At 46.5% G+C, this 17,694-nt stretch overlaps 1 protein-coding gene across 1 annotated transcript; it reads left to right on the top strand.

The window, feature by feature from the left end:
* The first annotated feature begins 5,063 nt into the window (after positions 1-5,063).
* LOC135824651 (uncharacterized) lies at positions 5,064-17,507 on the top strand. The gene is made up of 8 exons (XM_065337370.1): positions 5,064-5,243; positions 5,723-5,917; positions 11,360-11,431; positions 12,825-12,959; positions 14,260-14,448; positions 15,276-15,463; positions 16,471-16,532; positions 16,740-17,507. The coding sequence occupies exons 2-8, from the start codon at positions 5,733-5,735 to the stop codon at positions 16,998-17,000; spliced, it is 1,092 nt and encodes a 363-aa protein (XP_065193442.1). The 5' UTR covers positions 5,064-5,243; positions 5,723-5,732; the 3' UTR covers positions 17,001-17,507.
* The last annotated feature ends 187 nt before the right edge of the window (positions 17,508-17,694 follow it).

Here is a 17,694-nt window from a genome sequence, read left to right as displayed (position 1 = left end):
TGTGATTCAAGAACGGGTCTCCACGAATTTGGAGATATTTTGCACATGTCAAGCAATATGAAGCGCCAAAGGGGCCGCGATCTTGAGTGCCACGAATGTAGTCTGCACTGCGCGTATGCGAAATGGAAAATGCGTACACTGATGATCAACATGTGGCTTTTAGCCGTAGTTCGCATGCGCTGATCCCAGATCGCGGGAATCTCCAAGTTTCAACCACCTCTGAAGCTTGGAGAGCTTTGGAGAGCCTCGTAAAAGTCGGAGAGGATAATTATAAGGACAGCTCTCGAACTTTTCGGAGAGTTTCCAACTTTTCCGAGAGGATTTAAGAACGCACCCTAAGACTCGTAGTCTGTGGGGATCTCCAAGGAACAATAATAACACACCGCAACTAGGGTAGGGGTTCAAGACTCCACTATAGTGCACTCTCCATAGGTGTTGCGAAGGTTATCGGTACACCCGTAACGGAGTACATCCGTCCAGGTGTTGCGAAGGACGAGACTTTGCGCAATCATGATGTTCTAATACTTGCGTGTAGTGTTGAGGGAGGGCTGGGGGCACTCAATCGCACTTGAGTGCTCTCCAGATTTCTCCCTCAGATTGGACCCAGATCAGGCCCGGGACATGGAGTGGGTGTGAAATTGGATGTCGCTCCAATCATCCGCAGCTGTGAGTCTTGGCAGCTTTCTTCACATTCTCATGCTAGCTTTCCGATAGCAACTTAATTGCAGGTGGGGATTTGTTGATCCTTTGCACCTGATTGCAACTACTCATTCGCTGACGTATCTTCTCGGATCGTAAACGTTCCTTTCTTGCGCAGTACGCGTCCTCTTCTTTGGTTGTATTTCATGAAGATCTCAGGCCAGGGTGGATTTACGAATATTTTCAGTTGAAAGGTACATGTATTATGTACATGTACATGTATATGTACGTGAGTGCGGATAGATGGATATCTGTACGCAATGTGTAAGATCATCTTAACTTGCTATACAGTGTACATGATTCGATGATGCCATCTTTATTTGGTCCATCGGCATCGATTCACAGTACCGGTAGTAGTAGTAGTAGAACCAAGAGTAGATAAACAAGAGTGTGCAACTCCGGGGTGGTTTGGCCCGCGGCGGAAATTTTGTTGTTGTTGACGGAATGTTTTCGACGATGCACGCGCTGCGAGTCTTTTGGAAAGTTTTGCCTCGTGCACTTGGCCGGGTTTTACATTACAAAGTCGGTACCCAGCACGTGCTCGCACACTGCTCTTGGGCAAAATGCGCGTTCTTCTGAAAAAAGGTGACGTCAACAAAACATTCCGCTGCGGGCGGGGGTATCTGCAGATTGTGCAGAAGAGATCCGGAGTTGCACACTCTTGTTTATCTACTCTTGGTTGTACTACTTCGAAGTAGTAGGTTATTTCTTGGACCAGACGAGACCACACGACGCCTGCGAGCACCAGCACAAACAGTTCACCAGCAACACTCCAGAACAGCGAGTAGTCACTGCTGACAAGCTTGTTTTGTTCCACATTGACTGAGATAGTGGGACCTCATCAGACTCATCTGGTGAACTGTTTGTGCTGGTGTTTGTAAGCGCCGTGTGGTCTCGTAAAGTCGAAAAAAGGCCATCACCACAGTGTACATACACTTGGTTACAACCATTCAAAACTGACCACGAATATAAACCCGATTCCTGTCTGTCCCTCTGTTTGTCTCGCATTCTGCCTGTCTGTCTGTCTCTCTATCTCTATCTATCTATCTATCTATCTATCTATCTATCTGTGTCTCTCTGTCTCTCTCTCTGTCTCTCTCTCTGTCTCTCTCTGTCTCTCTGTCTCTCTGTCTCTCTCTCTCTCTCTCTCTCTCTCTCACACACACACACACACACACACACACTCTCTCTCTCTCTCTCTCTTTCTCTTTCTGAAGCATTTCCCAGATTGAGGAGTGCACTGCACCTAGTGCCGGTAGTGGACACAGCTTTTACCTACCCACTTGTGCTGTCCACTTTTTGAGTCCTTGCATTTCTCTGTGCTCACGTGCGCCTCAATTATTTAGAGTCATTGTTTCTCTAGTTTATCTGGAAGACCCGCTGTGTCGAAACTGGTCCGAGTTACATTATAATTAGGTACATTGCTCCATTTGTAGTGGCATCGAGGAACGCTGTGCTCGCAGTATAATTATTTCTTTTTTTTCTTTTAGGAAAATGTCTTATCACCATAACAACTGGCACATGTACATGATTGTAAGTGCTGACGTAATTCAAAACCTGCAGAGAGACGGCCGGTACAGTTTCCTGCAACACTACCAACAGGTGCGGCCGATCAGGTTTGCTGTGCCATTGTCAAATCATTAACGCTGACCCATACCAAGACGCAGCTTTTTAACGGGTCCATTATTAGGCATTCCAACCTGGCAGAATGGATGATCATGTAAATGGGTGTTTCCTGGTCCTAACTAAGGTACTCTACTGTTCATTGAGTGCACTGAGTATCTCCCGCTGTGCCATTCTAGCAGTCACTCATGGCATTGCAGAGAACTCGCACCAAAATGTGCCCTTACCTGGGCCCCTCCTGATCTTGCGCGCGTTCAGCCACTGCGGGTGGGTGAGAAGCAGGTGCGCGTTTCACACCACTCTCTCCATCGTGCCATTCATGTCTCAGCGCACAGGAATTATCTCCTTGGGGGACTACCACTATTGTACTAGCCTCGCTGTATGAGCGCTAAATGCTCGTACCAGATTACACGGGATTAGCCCAGTCGCTGTCTGGGAGAAGGGTGTGCTGCAAAGCATTGTTTGCGAAACACAATGCCACTACCACCCTCTGTGAATGTTGACAAATCCAACGCTATACATGTACATGTACATGCGCATCACCTGATCACTGCATCAGTAGAGGCGGTGTGTTCCTGTCCGTCACTATGTTAAACGCTTAATAGTGGCCTTCTCGAAATTAAAAAAATTATGCTGTGTAACTGTTCGTTAATTACTAGCATTGGTCCATGATGCGATGAACCACGAAATAGCAGGAGATACAGGCGTTGCCGTTGGAGATTTTTATATACGCACATGATGACTGGTGGCATAAATAATGTGGCGCAGCGCGTCTTCCAGGCACACTAATCCACATAAATGTATTATGTAAAAGTGTCTGGAGATATGTGGATTTTGTAGAAAGAAAGCAATAAAAAGCCTCTTTTTACGGGCGAACAAAACACAATTTGTCGTGGCGGAGGATTGGACCACAACTCACGCACTAGGCATCAGCGGATTATGCCGGCATAATTGTTGGCATAATTTGGTGTTTGAACATTTGTAGCATAATTTGGGATCCTTTCAGATATACAATAGGAGCATAACTACAGGTTTGTACCACAGTTCTACACTGTAGCATGTAGGCTACAGAATTGTGTGCAATGCACCCGATCAATGCTGGTGGTCTGCATGGTAAAGGGTTTGGAGGTCATGTAGATAGTGTGTTCAATGAAAAGCAGGGTAGAGATCATGGAAATACATTATTGTATGCTCGAACTGGTCTTCTTCAAAGTTCTTTCTCACACTGATACAGCACATGTAGCAGAAGATGCAAGTGAATCAGCCTGTAATTATCAGGTATCCCGGAGCGGACGAGATAGTGATGGGTAGTCCGCAAAATTCCGCATACGTGTACATGCCTTTATCCGTGAATTACGTAGTGTGACGGTGTGCCAATTTTAAGATTATTCGCAGGTTTCAGTACCAGTAGCAGTCGTCTGATGATTGCAGTACATGCAGCATGACACTTTGAGTAATGATGAACCCACACTGGCCCTGTTTCTCTTTCTCCTTTGAAACGCTCTGCACCTTGTGCATGGAGCACTTTGCGGCAATTTGCCAAAACGTATTCCTTTATACATACATGATGGACATGTACAAACATGACTGGGCATGTTTTATACTTCAAAGTAGTTTTAAGGTCGTCTTTGAGATGATCGAGGAGAGAGACGAGGACTGAGTTCATATCCGGCGAGAGTGGTCCATGCACCGTACCAAGGCTGTGCTAACTGTTGACGGAGAAACTGATTGAGTGGCAGTCACCTGTCGCCTGGCTTTAGCTTGGCTGCAGGGCGAGACGCGAGAAAGCAAGGGTGAGCACCTGGTGCATGTCGCTCTCCAGGTTGTCCGTTATGACTCTGGCGCAAGTAATAGACAGCACGCAATTGCACGACGGCCTTGTATCAATGCAATGCAATTCCGCGACTGGCAGAGCTGCCACAAGTGTATCTTCTTCAATCAGCCCCTGAAATTCACCCGGGTGACACGAACCAATCAGCTCTCTTCAATGCACTCGTTATACGACTAGAATCAGCATGGTACTGGCATCATAGTACTATTATTAGTTCCAGCAGTCGCTGTTACTTACACTACTTCCATGAGCGTCCTGTTGCGACAGGACTCGATAACGCCCCTAACTGCTGAATCATTTACACTCTCACTGACTACTTGTAGCTGGCTAACTGCCTGAACGCGATCTCTCTTTCACAGTTTCAGTGCTGTGCTCATTCGGAAGAAGGCAGCCTGATTTGGCTGGGTCAAAACTCTGAGCAGACTCAGGATGTTGTGCCCTGGAAGCAAGTTGGTTCATGAATGGCATGGGAAGGGTTCGAGACGTGGGGAGGGGGGGGGGGAGGGGGGGGGGGAATACTGGACGCACACTCCTTGCACTAGATCCATTCTGTAGTTCGGATCCACAATAGCAACAACGTCACGTGGTCTTGCCTAGCCTGCAGGCTTTGTCGTGAAACCTGATTGAGTAGCTGGCTCTTAGCACGTGACGTGTTTGTTCAAGCCTAGAAGCTTGATCGACACGAGTCCTTCAACAAGTCCAGCAAAGTTTCGACCGTCGCCCCCAGTGCTCAGCTCACGTGCTGTTGTTCCTTCTCACGCTACCACCGCTTATTCCCTCTTTCCCCGCTACTGCGAGCATCGCTTCTTATCCTGAGCACTTGCACGGGCTCTGAATGCCTCAGCGGCGCGACCTGTGTCAATAAATACCTTAGATTGCCTTGAGATCCGATTAGTATCGTTCAATTCGTATCGCTCGCTGCTTGCAATTATTATAGAAACTCCTTTGATCACCCGAGGGTGTATTGGGACAAGTCGTGGACGTATTCCTTCTTGCCTTTCCTTCTTGCCCCTGGTGAATCCTGCCAGCAACATTTTCGTCACCAACCGAAAGGAAAAACGAGATATTGGACAGCAGAACTTAGCCAAAGGTACATTGATTATAATAGTATTATCGGGGATATCCGCTACTTCTAACAACGGTATTACGCATCCTCGTTCCAAGACATTTATCGCCGTTTGTTTTCTTTGCGGCCATTGCTAGAAATTAAAAATTGATGATTTCGGCTTGGCGGACTAATGATACCGGCTGACAATGTAGATATGTAAAGTGGTTTCGTGAAGATTCGCCCGAGGACTGAATATCTTGAGGGATCACTGCCCGTTGTATTGTATTGCATATACATGTAGCATTGTTTTATTCTGTTTGTGAGGCGAGTAACCGGAGCTGTCGGAGATAGAGAGAGAGAGAAAGAGATAGATAGATAGATATATATAGAGAGAGAAACAGAGGGGAGCAAGGGTAAGGCGTCATTTCTACCTCAGAGACCTACTTACTTACGTGATGCACTGTGCTTTAACGTGATGCACTGTGCAAGATGTCATAAATGTGTTCTATTGTCATGTTCAGCACCGCGCACATGTCCATCATGCTACTCTCGCAAGTCTATGCCATGGCAGCAAGGAAATCGCGATTCATCGTTCTGCACACTGCTCTGCTGTGTCTGGTCGTCACGACGGTGCGGGCGAGAAGCGTGCAACGGTCGGCAGAGGATCCTAACGTCGGTCTCGAACAGTCCGGCCAACCGCCGCCGCTGGAGAAAAGGTGAGTGAAAATACTCGCATTACTTCCCTCAGCATTTGGTGTATGGTTTTCCACGGCTTATGTATGTTTGCAGTTTGGTTTAGACTGCATTTTGCCTACCTTAATGCAGCAATGGCCGGGCCATAATTATAGCCTCGAGACAAAGTGGAGTCCCTCCGGAATAGGCCACAAAGTCTGTGCTTCCACGTCACGCAACCACCGTAATTAAGTATATATAGATATGCATGGGCAGGGACGCGTGAGGTGTTCGACCTCGCTGCTGAGATGTAGTTGCCGATCTTCAAGTAACGTTTTCACACCTGCATGTTTAGTGTGTATCCATCAGCATCTGCAACATTCGTTCATGGACGTAAAAGGAGCGTGATGCCTGTAATGCATTGCCAACCAAAGTGCTGCTGTCAGACTACGGAGCTGAAAAGGGGACCAAGTGCCACGGGAGATCGCTAAAATTAATAGGGAATGTTTGATTGAGTGCTGCTCCAAATCGGTTCAAGTGCTTGTCATGCCTAGAGAAGTCACTTCATCTCCCGGCAGCAGCAGCAGCCAGGACCCTAGCCTAGCAGTTTTAAAAGTATGTGTGTGTGTGTGTGTATGTGTGTGTGTGTGTGTGTGTGTGTGTGTGTGTGTGTGTGTGTATGTGTGTGTGTGTGTGTGATGTTTGTGTGTGTGCTGTGCGCCTCTCAGCTTTGTCGCTCGCTTGATGCTTATGCCAACTAGATCCTTGCAGTACGCTGCACTTGCTTGTACCTAGTCTTCAAGAGAATGTTTGGCTGGGGAGCTGGAAAAATGGGCGCAGTGAAACTCCGTTTGGCCAATCCAACGGCTGCTAGATAAAGACATAAAAGGAGAAAATTCACGCACAGGGTCACCCGAGATGACGATGTGAGAAGGATACGCAGCCAGGGCGAGAGCGTTCCTTGTTCGCAACCGGCAAGCACACTGGCAATCTGTGTTCGCTCTGTTTCCGACGTTGTATCATGATCTCCCCGGAGTATAAGGTTGAAAAAGGTACATGGGAAGAATCCACCCAAAATGCGTCAGATCTTCAATGGACTTCGTACCTAAGGGAACATGTGATTTGACTATGCAGCCAAATTCAATTTCGAGTGCACGTGTAGTAGTTACGCGAATAGGGAATTACGCCTGAAGCCAGGAGCTACACGTATTCTGCACAATTACCTACACGATTTGGCTCAAAATCCAGACGACGGCTGGAAGCTGGAAGGCGTGAGATGAAAACACAAGGCGAGGCGATGCCAACACACCACCGAAGCAAATGCCATCGGCCATGATTGTGGTGGAGCAGAATCGGCGGGGGTGTCGAACATGAACCCTCCATGTATTGGGGTTGTGGTGATCCTGGCGGGCATCGGTCCTATCCAAACACGAGTTATAGTGACACTAGCGGAGATATTTTAGGATTAGATCTTGTACACGGACTAATAACGACGAGTATGCTGACAGACTTACAATTCACTACACCGGCTTTCTAGGCAGAGAGCGACACACCGAACATGACTGCGCGTAAGCCGACCTATATTTGTCCCCTGTGTTTCGCTAGCATGGAGCTTGGGTGCAGTTGTGTTTGTATGTGTGTGGTATGTGTGTGCATGCGTGCGTGCCTAAGCGTGCGTGCGAGCCGACTGCAAGCACGAACATGTAGGTCTTGTCACAGGATGTGGTTTGACTGATTGCTAGTGTTCGTGGAGGAGAGGAACAAGACCTCGCACTTCCGCTCCTGCTCGCGAACAATAGCGGAGCTGAAACGAGCCGCTCCACTATGCTACTGTAATCGTGGGCGAAATTGCCTAGTTGTGCGGGCGGATACGAGGGAATTTCTGTGGCTGACAGAACGATGACACGAGCCCTATGCAATAGCCCTGCAACCGGGCTTATAGCTAGAACGAGAGGAGAAATTTTGTCTTGAAACTGGCGACATGGAGTGTAAGAATGACCGTATGGAATGCCGGCGCTCCTCCTCCTCCGAGCAACCCTCACATTGCCTCTTCTGCCCGTGTGGAGAATTGATGCAACCCAATTGTGCAGGGTTCTGATTTGCATCGTTTGATCTTACTTGAACGATCTAGGATTCGCACGCATCCTTTCCTCTTCGTTGATTAACGATTACGCTGCTCCAGCCACGCCATGGAGAAAACTGTCTCCGAAGCTCAGCGTATGGAAAGAGAACTCAGGCCAGGAAATAGCCACCATGCATGCGTGTACATGTACAGAGCATCAAACACTTAGACTAGTCATGGCTGGCTAACATGATCCACTCCTGACAGGATACGCAACACATGATTATTGAGTCCCTAATTGAGATACTCGAAGTTGGCAAATTAATACTTGTCACCGCTCAGATTGGAGGAACACGATCCCGTCTGTCGTTACGTGCCAGGTTCCTGGCGTGCCTGGATAATCCGTGTGCTACCACGCTAGCCATCAGCGATCACATCTGCAATGGGAATGAACGCACCAACCGAGCTGGGCGATGTAGGCAAATGAAAAGCTCTCCAAGTATCACTTGCAGTCCTTGGCCTCAATGCCAATGGACCTGCAACTCACACTCCGTACTGATACCAGTAAACAGCAGCAACAGTAGTGATGGTGGCGGCGAGGAAACATTGTGATAAGCACTGGCTGGATGGGACGGCACCCACGGCTTTGCCCGCGGCGGTAGAGAATTGCTATGCAAATCTACAACTCAACGACAAATTGGGAGTGAAGATAACAGCTGCCTAAATACTACCAACCTAGGGGAGAGCAAACAGTAATTATTGTTACTCCGAAGTGCGGACAAGAGATTAGCTCAATTACGGCGGGTCCGCAGTTTCCACTACAAATTGTTTTTGGGGTAGATTTGCATTATCGTGTTGCTCTAGCAGACCAGTGGGCACAGCATGTGTGCATAGAATTGGTACTTGGTGCACGTATAGCGCTCGTAACATCAACTACATAACAGGAGAAGATCCCAAGCCCCGGCCCGAAGGCATAATTCCCTTAGCATTCAAATGAGTACGTTCAAAAGCAGCCGGTGGGAGTGATCTTCACTTGCAAGTTGCATTCTATTCTCAGATACCCAGACCACATACATGTACAGTGTTCACGAACCAATGAGGGTTAAGGCCGACCCATTGACGTGGCTGTAAGGATATTACAAAACTTGTACAACACTAACAGCAACTGTCTCGCGGCTAGAATGTTTGCCTGACGGGGACAATGTTGTTTCTGCTCTTCGTGTAGAAAGCGCGGCGCACCGCCGGTTTGCCGAAGAGGCAGCGGATGCGAACACTACCGTACTCTATAGCCGCGGCTCGATGACATTTCGTGCGCGCGACTGTTAGCAGCTGAGGACAGAGGCTGTAAATGTGTATCCGTCCTGCAGTTGAGAACACAGTGCAATCGCCACTAAGGACAACTGTGTGTTGAACTCGACTATAGCAGAGATGACCTGGACACATTCTAGAATGCAAATGCTTTTCGCCTATATATACAGTATGTGGGTTATGTGTGTTCGTGCCATCTGATGATCGACTCTAGTAAAGTCGATACGCAAAAGTACGAATCGTGATGCAAGCAAGTATATCATAAATAGTGGGTCCACGTTTCCTTTTGGAGAACAAGGACAAGTAGATCGAGTAGGAGATTTGCAAGGCATGCCAATTTCAAGAGACGGCAATGTATCAAGAACGCACAAAGTAGGTGTTTTGTCGCCACAGGGCTCGTCTCTGAACTTCTCCTTAGAATATTGCCTGCGCCTTAGTTTATTATCGGAGACTCCCACGTCATCACCTCCTTGCATTGATCATCGTTTCTCTCCGACTGCGCCCCTGGTTGAAGCTATTTGCAGCGACCATATGAAGATGAATAATTGGCTCCTAACGGCGGGGGTCCTAGTCGGATCTTATGCCGCATGAGTCACGAAACCTGATCCGTGTCAACTTCCTTGGCGACTTGGCCACGGCGGATGTCCGTGTGTGTGTGAGAGAGAGAAGCAAGGAATGTGTCTTCGGCGGGCTGCATGCTGGTAGTTCACGGCTCCTCACCCTAGGCCCTCTCACCTTTGACATGACTTACCGTTCGGGTTCTGGGCTCTTGGTTGACCAAGTCAAATTCACAATAATTGTTCTGAAGGACACGTAAAGAGCAACAGTCGTTCTGTGGAGAGAAACAACTCAGTTGATTGTAGTTAGTATGGGCGCAGTCACACTAGAACGAGCGAAGCTCAATCAGAGCACCAGCAATCGCTTGTTAGTGGCGACACCGGGTGTAGAAGAAGCTGGCCACGCAAACTCTGTGGGCTTTTCCAACTTTGGAAATCTTCACCTAGGCTTTCAGTTGGGCGGTGTTAGGCAACATGCATTGCTGTGACGAAAAGAAATGACAGCTCTAAGCAATCTTCAGTAAACATGATTGAATCGACGGAAGACGAATGGTCCACTTTCGAGTTCACGTTTGCACTTGAAACTGTCACATTCCAAGGTTGATTGAATCACCATCCGTCATAGCTCTCTTACACACACGTCCTCTCTATCTCTCTCGCACACTGACAGGGGTCTGCTATGGCACAGCACATGGCAAGCAGGTTCCCGCTTCGAGGACACAGAATATGGGCAGTGGTGCAGAACGAAGTAGTACTGTTGACTGTGTTTAGGGCTTGTTGGGACGTGGTGAAAGACATTAGAAGACACCGCTATCACAGTACATGTACGCTGTGATGTTCCGGTCCGTCCGTAATCTAAACAAAGAACACTAATTTCGTGCAATTTATACAAAAGAGAAAGACCAAGGAACTACAAGTTACGCTATACTGTCCACTAACACCACCAGTTACTAAACAATCAGCTCATGCGATAACATTGCACGACACTGACCGACGGCACTGACGTTCTACAACTAACTCGCTAACAGCTCTAGCACATCTTGGTTATCGCATGAGCTGATTGTTTGGTAACTGGTGGTGTTAGTGGACAGTATAGCGTAACTTGTAGTTCCTTGGTCTTTCTCTTTTGTATAAATTAAACCTTGGCTCTCCATCTGAGTACTAATTTCGTGGATTGACTTTTAATTCAAGTTTCGGAGAACGGACAAGATTGTGTATATTTGCAGTCAGTTTCATGTTTTCTCCAGGACCACTCTCTATCACCTTCTTCTTATAATTATGTTGTTGGTCTGTCGGGTTAATTCCGTGCGTATGGTGTCTCGCTTTCACCTCCTCCGTTTCTCTCTAACTGTTCCTACCCCAAGTCTCTAATAGTTCCCAACTCAACTCTTTCTCTTCTTCCTCTTAATCTCGATCTCGGTCTTTCTAGCAACCTTTCTCTGGATTTCTCTTTCTCTCACTCCCTTCTTGTTCACACAATGTTCGTGCATTAGGAGGCGATGAACTAACCACTATACCACCCGCTACCATGTTTGTTTTACTATCTTGGTCCACTGCAGTGCCACTGACCTTCTTCACGAGACGACGAATCAAAGCTGGGTAACCTGCTGGAGGCTAAACGAATCTCTGAGGTGAGTAGACGTTGCATTGTGTTTTGTTCTATTCCAGTGAGATACAAGAAGGCACTTATTATTATTGATATAAACCAGAGAGGAGTACTACTCGACACAACATCTTATTACAATCGGCAAAATGTGAGAACAACAATCGACAAGGAATTCGAAAGGAACTCAACCCGATCAGATGTAATAGGGGCTTGTTGTTATGACTGAATAAAATTAATACTACCTGGTTTCTATCCGATAGAAACACAACCAAACCACAACCAACGGACACCGACTCGTTTTGGCTGAAACTTTCCCTCCAGAATTCGCGAGTGACTACCGGTACTTCTGGCATGTTTTAATGGCGTCAATATTTATTTCAGGGATACACACATGTACATGTACGTGTGAAACATAAGAAACAAAACTTTCTTTAATTTCGTTTACTTCTAAATTCAACATGTAGTTGCTTCTTGCATATTGTTAGCACGCGTGAAGTACATGATATGATCCAAAGCTGACGTAGATGTCAAAGTGAAGGTCTTCCGTGTAGGAGCATGCGATTGGAGCACCGACCTTCAATCCTTTTTGCATGTCAAATCCACTACATCCAGGCAAAGAGCTGAAGTAACGCGACACTGCATACATGGGATTCCGCTTGCCCTCGGGCTAAATGTCGTATGCTAAGGCAAGTATCATGACGTTGTGCAATCGGTGATCACTGACACTCCTTCTAAACTGTCCAAAATACACCCACGCATGCACCCACGCACGCATACATGCGCACGAAAGCGCGCATATAAATACAGTTGCCTCCGGAGAAAGTGGATGCCGCCCGACAGAAGCATTTCGCCTTGACACTAAGATTTCGAGAGGTGCCTTGAATGGCTCGACATCGTTCTCGAATTTCTAGTGAAGTCGCATCGTCAAAACATCTCTTCACTCAAAGTAAACATGATCACCTTAAGAACATGGAAGGAAGTTCTCGTTTAGCATGCTTCTATCAAAAAAAGCTATTACGGACATAGCGGTAATTAAGTGTATGGTCGCAAGGACTTTCCTTTCCCGTGACAACTCTCTCAAACACTCCGATGTTTGCAAAGTCATGGCAAGTTTTTGTTTCCTATGTGATTGGTAAAATATTTCAAAAGATCTATGGCAAGCAGGCTTACTTTAGTATAATTATCGCATTGGTTCTAATAGCATTGTATCGTGCGTGTGTGTGTATGTGTGTGTGTGTGTGTGTGTGTTTGTGTGTTTATGCCTGTGCATGTGCATGTGTGCACTTGTTTGTAAGTGTGTGTATGTGCATGTGTGCATTTATGTGTGTGTGTGTGTTGTGTTTGTCTGTCTATGCGCGTGTGTGAATGTATGCACGCCGCGTATCTGTGTTTGTCCAACCTTCTGTCCGACCTTCTAGTATGAATACCACCGCGGAAGCGGAGCGAATGAGACGCCCAGCCTGCTCCAGACCCCAACCAGGATCAGAGGATACCTGGTTACAAGTACGCCATGAGCCACTCAACAACTTCTTTCAGGAGATCAAATCACCAAGGTTAGGGCACGCCCACGAAAGTCAGAGTCTTTTGCATTGGCTTCGGCCATTGGACGGTGAAATAAAAATTAGTGAAATAAACGAGAGAGCTTGGAAGCTCAGGGCCCTACGCTATGCTTTATTGCCTTGATGACCTAGACAAAAAAAAGCATAGGGATGTTAGAAATTCTTTAACAAAATCCTTTTTTTAAGACATAACCTGGGATTCGAACCCACACTATCGCGCGCCCTGCATGCATCCCCCGATACACTTCGCATACATACTAATTCGTCCAAGTTGCTTGACATTATGATCTTGTATTTGAAAGCCCTATTTGAATATGCATTGTGGCCAGCCGTCTTTGATGGTACGGTACGGTACGGGATAGGTGCGGGACAGGTACGGGACAGGTACGATCGAGGGTAATACGACACCGTCTACTGCTTTGATGACGGCAAAAATAGCATAGGGATGTTATACATTTTTCAATTCGCCTTTTTTTTCAGGCGTATCCTGGGATTCGAACCCACACTATCGCCCTACATGCATTCCCCCATACACTTCGCATTCATACCCATTCTTCCAAGTTGCTTCACGTCATGATCTTGCGTTTGAAAGCCCTATTTGAATATTGCGGCCAGCTGTATGTGGCCAGCTGTGTTTTTTGTTTTTTTTTGTTTGATGGTACGGTACGGTACGGGACAGATACGGGATAACGCCAGGCGTGACACAAACACACAAACAAATAAACAAACACACAAATACCAAATTAAAGCTGTGTGGACCCTGGCTAGCGCCAGACGTTACTGAAGTAACGTCTTCTGCATAGCTACGGGAATAAAAGCTATGTGGACCCTCGCTAGCGCCAGGCGTTACTAAAGTAACGTCTTCTGCATAGCTACGGGAATAAAAATTAAAGATCCCCCTCCCTTCTCCCAGAGAGAGTCTGAGTGCTGCCAGCAGAAACACTAACAATATGAGAACAATTATGAAGAAGGGAAAGCCTGAAAACATTTGACCCAGTGAACCAGTGGGGTAGTCAATGCTTTCCTTTGGTCTTTCGGCCATTCATCGAACACAATACTGTAGTCCCTAAAACTAGTACATAAGACCATGTATGTCCTCTTGCCAAAATTTTATCAATCTTCCCACGTACTTTCACTACCGACGAAAGTGCTTTCTCTTGCACATTGCTGAAAAACTCAGATCTGGATAATCCAATGGTTGCCTAAATGCTAAGCGTCAAATTTGATCGAAGCATTCTTTCAACCCTACTTGTCATTCCGTTAATTATATTGCTGTTGTGAATGGCTGTTGCAGATTTCCCGAACCCTACCCAGCAGCATTCGAATGTCAATGGTCATTCACCGTTCCAGCTCACCATAGATACAAACTAGTGACCACACACGCAGAGTTCGAATACAGTGCCGATCCGGATTGCCACGACAACCACAGCGACACCAGCCACGTGGAGGTGGTCAGCGTTGGACGGGAGCCGTTGAGATTGAAGTAAGCCCTTAAAGCCTGGATACTGGACTGAATGTGTCTTACATTGCATCAGCATGCTTGCCTTTGAGAGGCCTTAAATCGGTTTTTTTATCGAAATCAAAATATTTGCCAGCTTGGAAGTAGGGAATAAAAATTGTTAAAAAAACAACATGCCGGCCAGTATGCAAATGTATCTAACGTCCTGGTTGCTGCTGGTGGATGGTTTAACGCGGAACTCAAAGTCCGAATAACCTAGCTCCCCAGAGTTACGGGCAGCGGAAAGACTTGGTCATACCATTGCCGTGTACTTGCGCGTTCATGAGCAGTGTGTGCGCACTGAGAGATTGCGAAACTATCACATAACCATATCGGGAAGACATGCTGCTTCCAACACTACTCCACCCCTCCCTTCATCAATGGGTTATGACGTCGACCATGTTAGGGTCACTGGCTACATCATGCCTGGATTACTTTGTAAGTTGCTAATCCCTTCCCACTTTGTGTACGTGCTCTTCATTTCTTTTCTTTTTCTCTTCTTCCGTGGTTGGTCTCACCCTCTCCTCAATTCAATTGGCTGGCTTGATATGCCACGAGGTGCAGAAATAAATAAATAAATTACTTTGTATTTTATACAAAAGCTTAGTACCATGACAACGACTTAAAACTACTCAATATTGGGCCTCTAGTTTCTATAACTGAAAAAGGTTACGGTGGCAATCAGGTTTCCTTGTTGTTCTATTATCTAGTTTCCAAAGTTTCGTTCCGGTAATAAGCTTATAGCATACCCATGTCTCATTTCCGCCTGGTTCCAATCCCGCATTTTGCTTTCTGCTTTCTCCTTCCGTCAGGAAATACTGCGGTAATCGCATACGACGCACACACGTGATCACTGGAGACTATCACAAGTCGCCGACGGTGCATGTGTGTTTCCGGAGCAGCGGACAGCCGGCGCAGAGGGCCAAGGGCTTCAGAGCCGTCTTCTTCACATATCCCAAGCACGGTCTGATAGCGTTTAACACAGAGAGATCCGATGCTGGTAAGCAATGCAGCCTTGCATTCTGTCGTGGGTATATCTTTTTAATTCCATCAGGTAAATAAAGCAGCTAAGAGCCGCTAAGAGTGTAGCATTGGATCAGAATGCGTTGATTATTTTATAAAAAATTCTTATCTGTGGTCCGGCAAATGTTCTACTAGTACATCATCTATAAATCACAAATAAGAGCGTGTGGAAACGCTTGAGTACAATCTATTATTTACCATGGTCGCACTGTACTCGTCCATGCGAGTGTAGCATGTACGAAAAAGGATCGATCGAGCTGAATCACGGACGTTTTTGTTCTCGTCAAAACTTCTACTTCAACTATTTCTGTTGATCCTTCGAGGCAGCGAGCACAGTACAAAACAAAAGTGTCGGCAGATTTGCGAGTGTAGCATGTACGAAAAAGGATCGATCGAGCTGGATGACGGACGTTTTGTTCTCGTTAGAACTTCTACTTCAACTATTTCTGTTGATCCTTCGAGGCAGCGAGCACAGTACAAAACAAAAGTGTCGGCAGATTTGCGAGTGTAGCATGTACGAAAAAGGATCGATCGAGCTGGATGACGGACGTTTTGTTCTCGTCAAAACTTCTACTTCAACTATTCCTTTTGGTCCTTCGATGCAGCGAGCACAGTACAAAAACAAAAGTGTCGGCAGATTTGAGCACACACTGGAGCACGCACAAACTTAATCGTGGCAGTGATGGTGAAGTTTATGGAGCTCCACCGACCTAGTGTCTCGACGTCATGGCCACCTAGACGCACCAAGAGTGGATGGGGGGGGGGGGGGGGAGATTGAGAGAGAGAGAGCGAGAGAGAGAAAGAGAGAGAGAGAAAGAGAAAAGAAAGAGAGAGAGAGAGAGAGAGAGAGAGAGAGAGAGAGAGATCCCTGCATTACAACATCATTATTCAAGATGGTGAATTTCTATGGATTGTTCTCCACTCGCAACGTTAGTCACTCAGCCTTTCGGTGTCTCTTGTTGTTTGTGTTGTTGGTGAACACAGCTCTTCTGAAGCAGTCTGAACTGTCACACTGTGCGAAGCCAAGATGTGTCCGTAACTATGGTGTAAGTGTTGATACTGTGTATACATACCTTGTTGGACTCAGTAGGCGATCCACACACTGTATGATGTCCAGTACTCTATAGAGAGTTCTTAAGTATGATCACAGTTCATTTAGGGTACTTTCCTACATCCAATCATAAAACATCTCAGTCCAAAGTTTGTTGAATAAATAGCTGAAATTGAGCTTTCCTCTGACTTGCCCTCTGCAGCCACAGGACGAACGAACAAAGTTCTACTACGATGCCGGTGCAATCAAGTCTTTGCTAAAGAGCACACTGAAGGATGCCAATGAATCTGCACTGAATGGCACGCATGCATGCCGCCACCATCCGATCCACCAGATGCTAGTGGATGGGGCGCGGACAAACAGCGGCGACTTCCTGTGGCAATCGTTCCACGGTCGAGACGGCACGAGAAACCCGTGCGCTGGCGGACATCGCACCAGACGTCGTGCAGCGCGGACACCTTGAAGCCAGCAGGCAGATGAGCATCACCCAGTGGCTCTATGACATCATATCATCAGAAACATTATTTCATGGCTGTAATCATGACGTCATCACCACCCCACATTGGCTATCCACATAAAGTGTAGAATAGCAATGGGTGGTGTATCACTTGATAACTGTCCCCTATATTTTCAGCACATTTACCCATACTCATGACTTCAAAAAAACTGCTACTATGGCAAATGATAACAACTGAGAGATTTCTCTATCTGTAGCCGATACGTATAGCCACAAAGAGCCAATTTCTGTCTATAATTACCTCGAACATCAATGACAATTGCAAGCATAAACTAGAATCCTAGCTGCCCACAGTGAACAAAAGACTCATAATAATAATAATAATAATATGTTGATGCCCTATCTATTTATCATAACACTCTCAGTAATCCTATGAACATCAGGCATATGTCCACATCCATTTGCTGTCTTCTCCGTTACACATGCGCAGTGAATCTGCATGCATCTGAGCCAGCGACCGGAGGACTTTAGTTAGGGTAAATGTACGTGTAAACCGTAATGCATAACGAACCTCGGCTAAGCTGCTCTTCTGCAAAATGTTCCTTGACCGAACAACAAGGCAAACGCTTACAGTATTCTCAACACTACCCTCTCTGCTGCTGTAATCACGCAAAAAACTGGTCTACGTCATCTTCATTTT

Source organism: Sycon ciliatum, chromosome 9 (genome assembly GCF_964019385.1).
Source record: "Sycon ciliatum chromosome 9, ocSycCili1.1, whole genome shotgun sequence".
Lineage (NCBI taxonomy): Eukaryota > Metazoa > Porifera > Calcarea > Leucosolenida > Sycettidae > Sycon > Sycon ciliatum.
The sequence above is the reverse complement of the archived record's forward strand: the minus strand, read 5'-3'. Positions and strand labels throughout refer to the sequence as shown.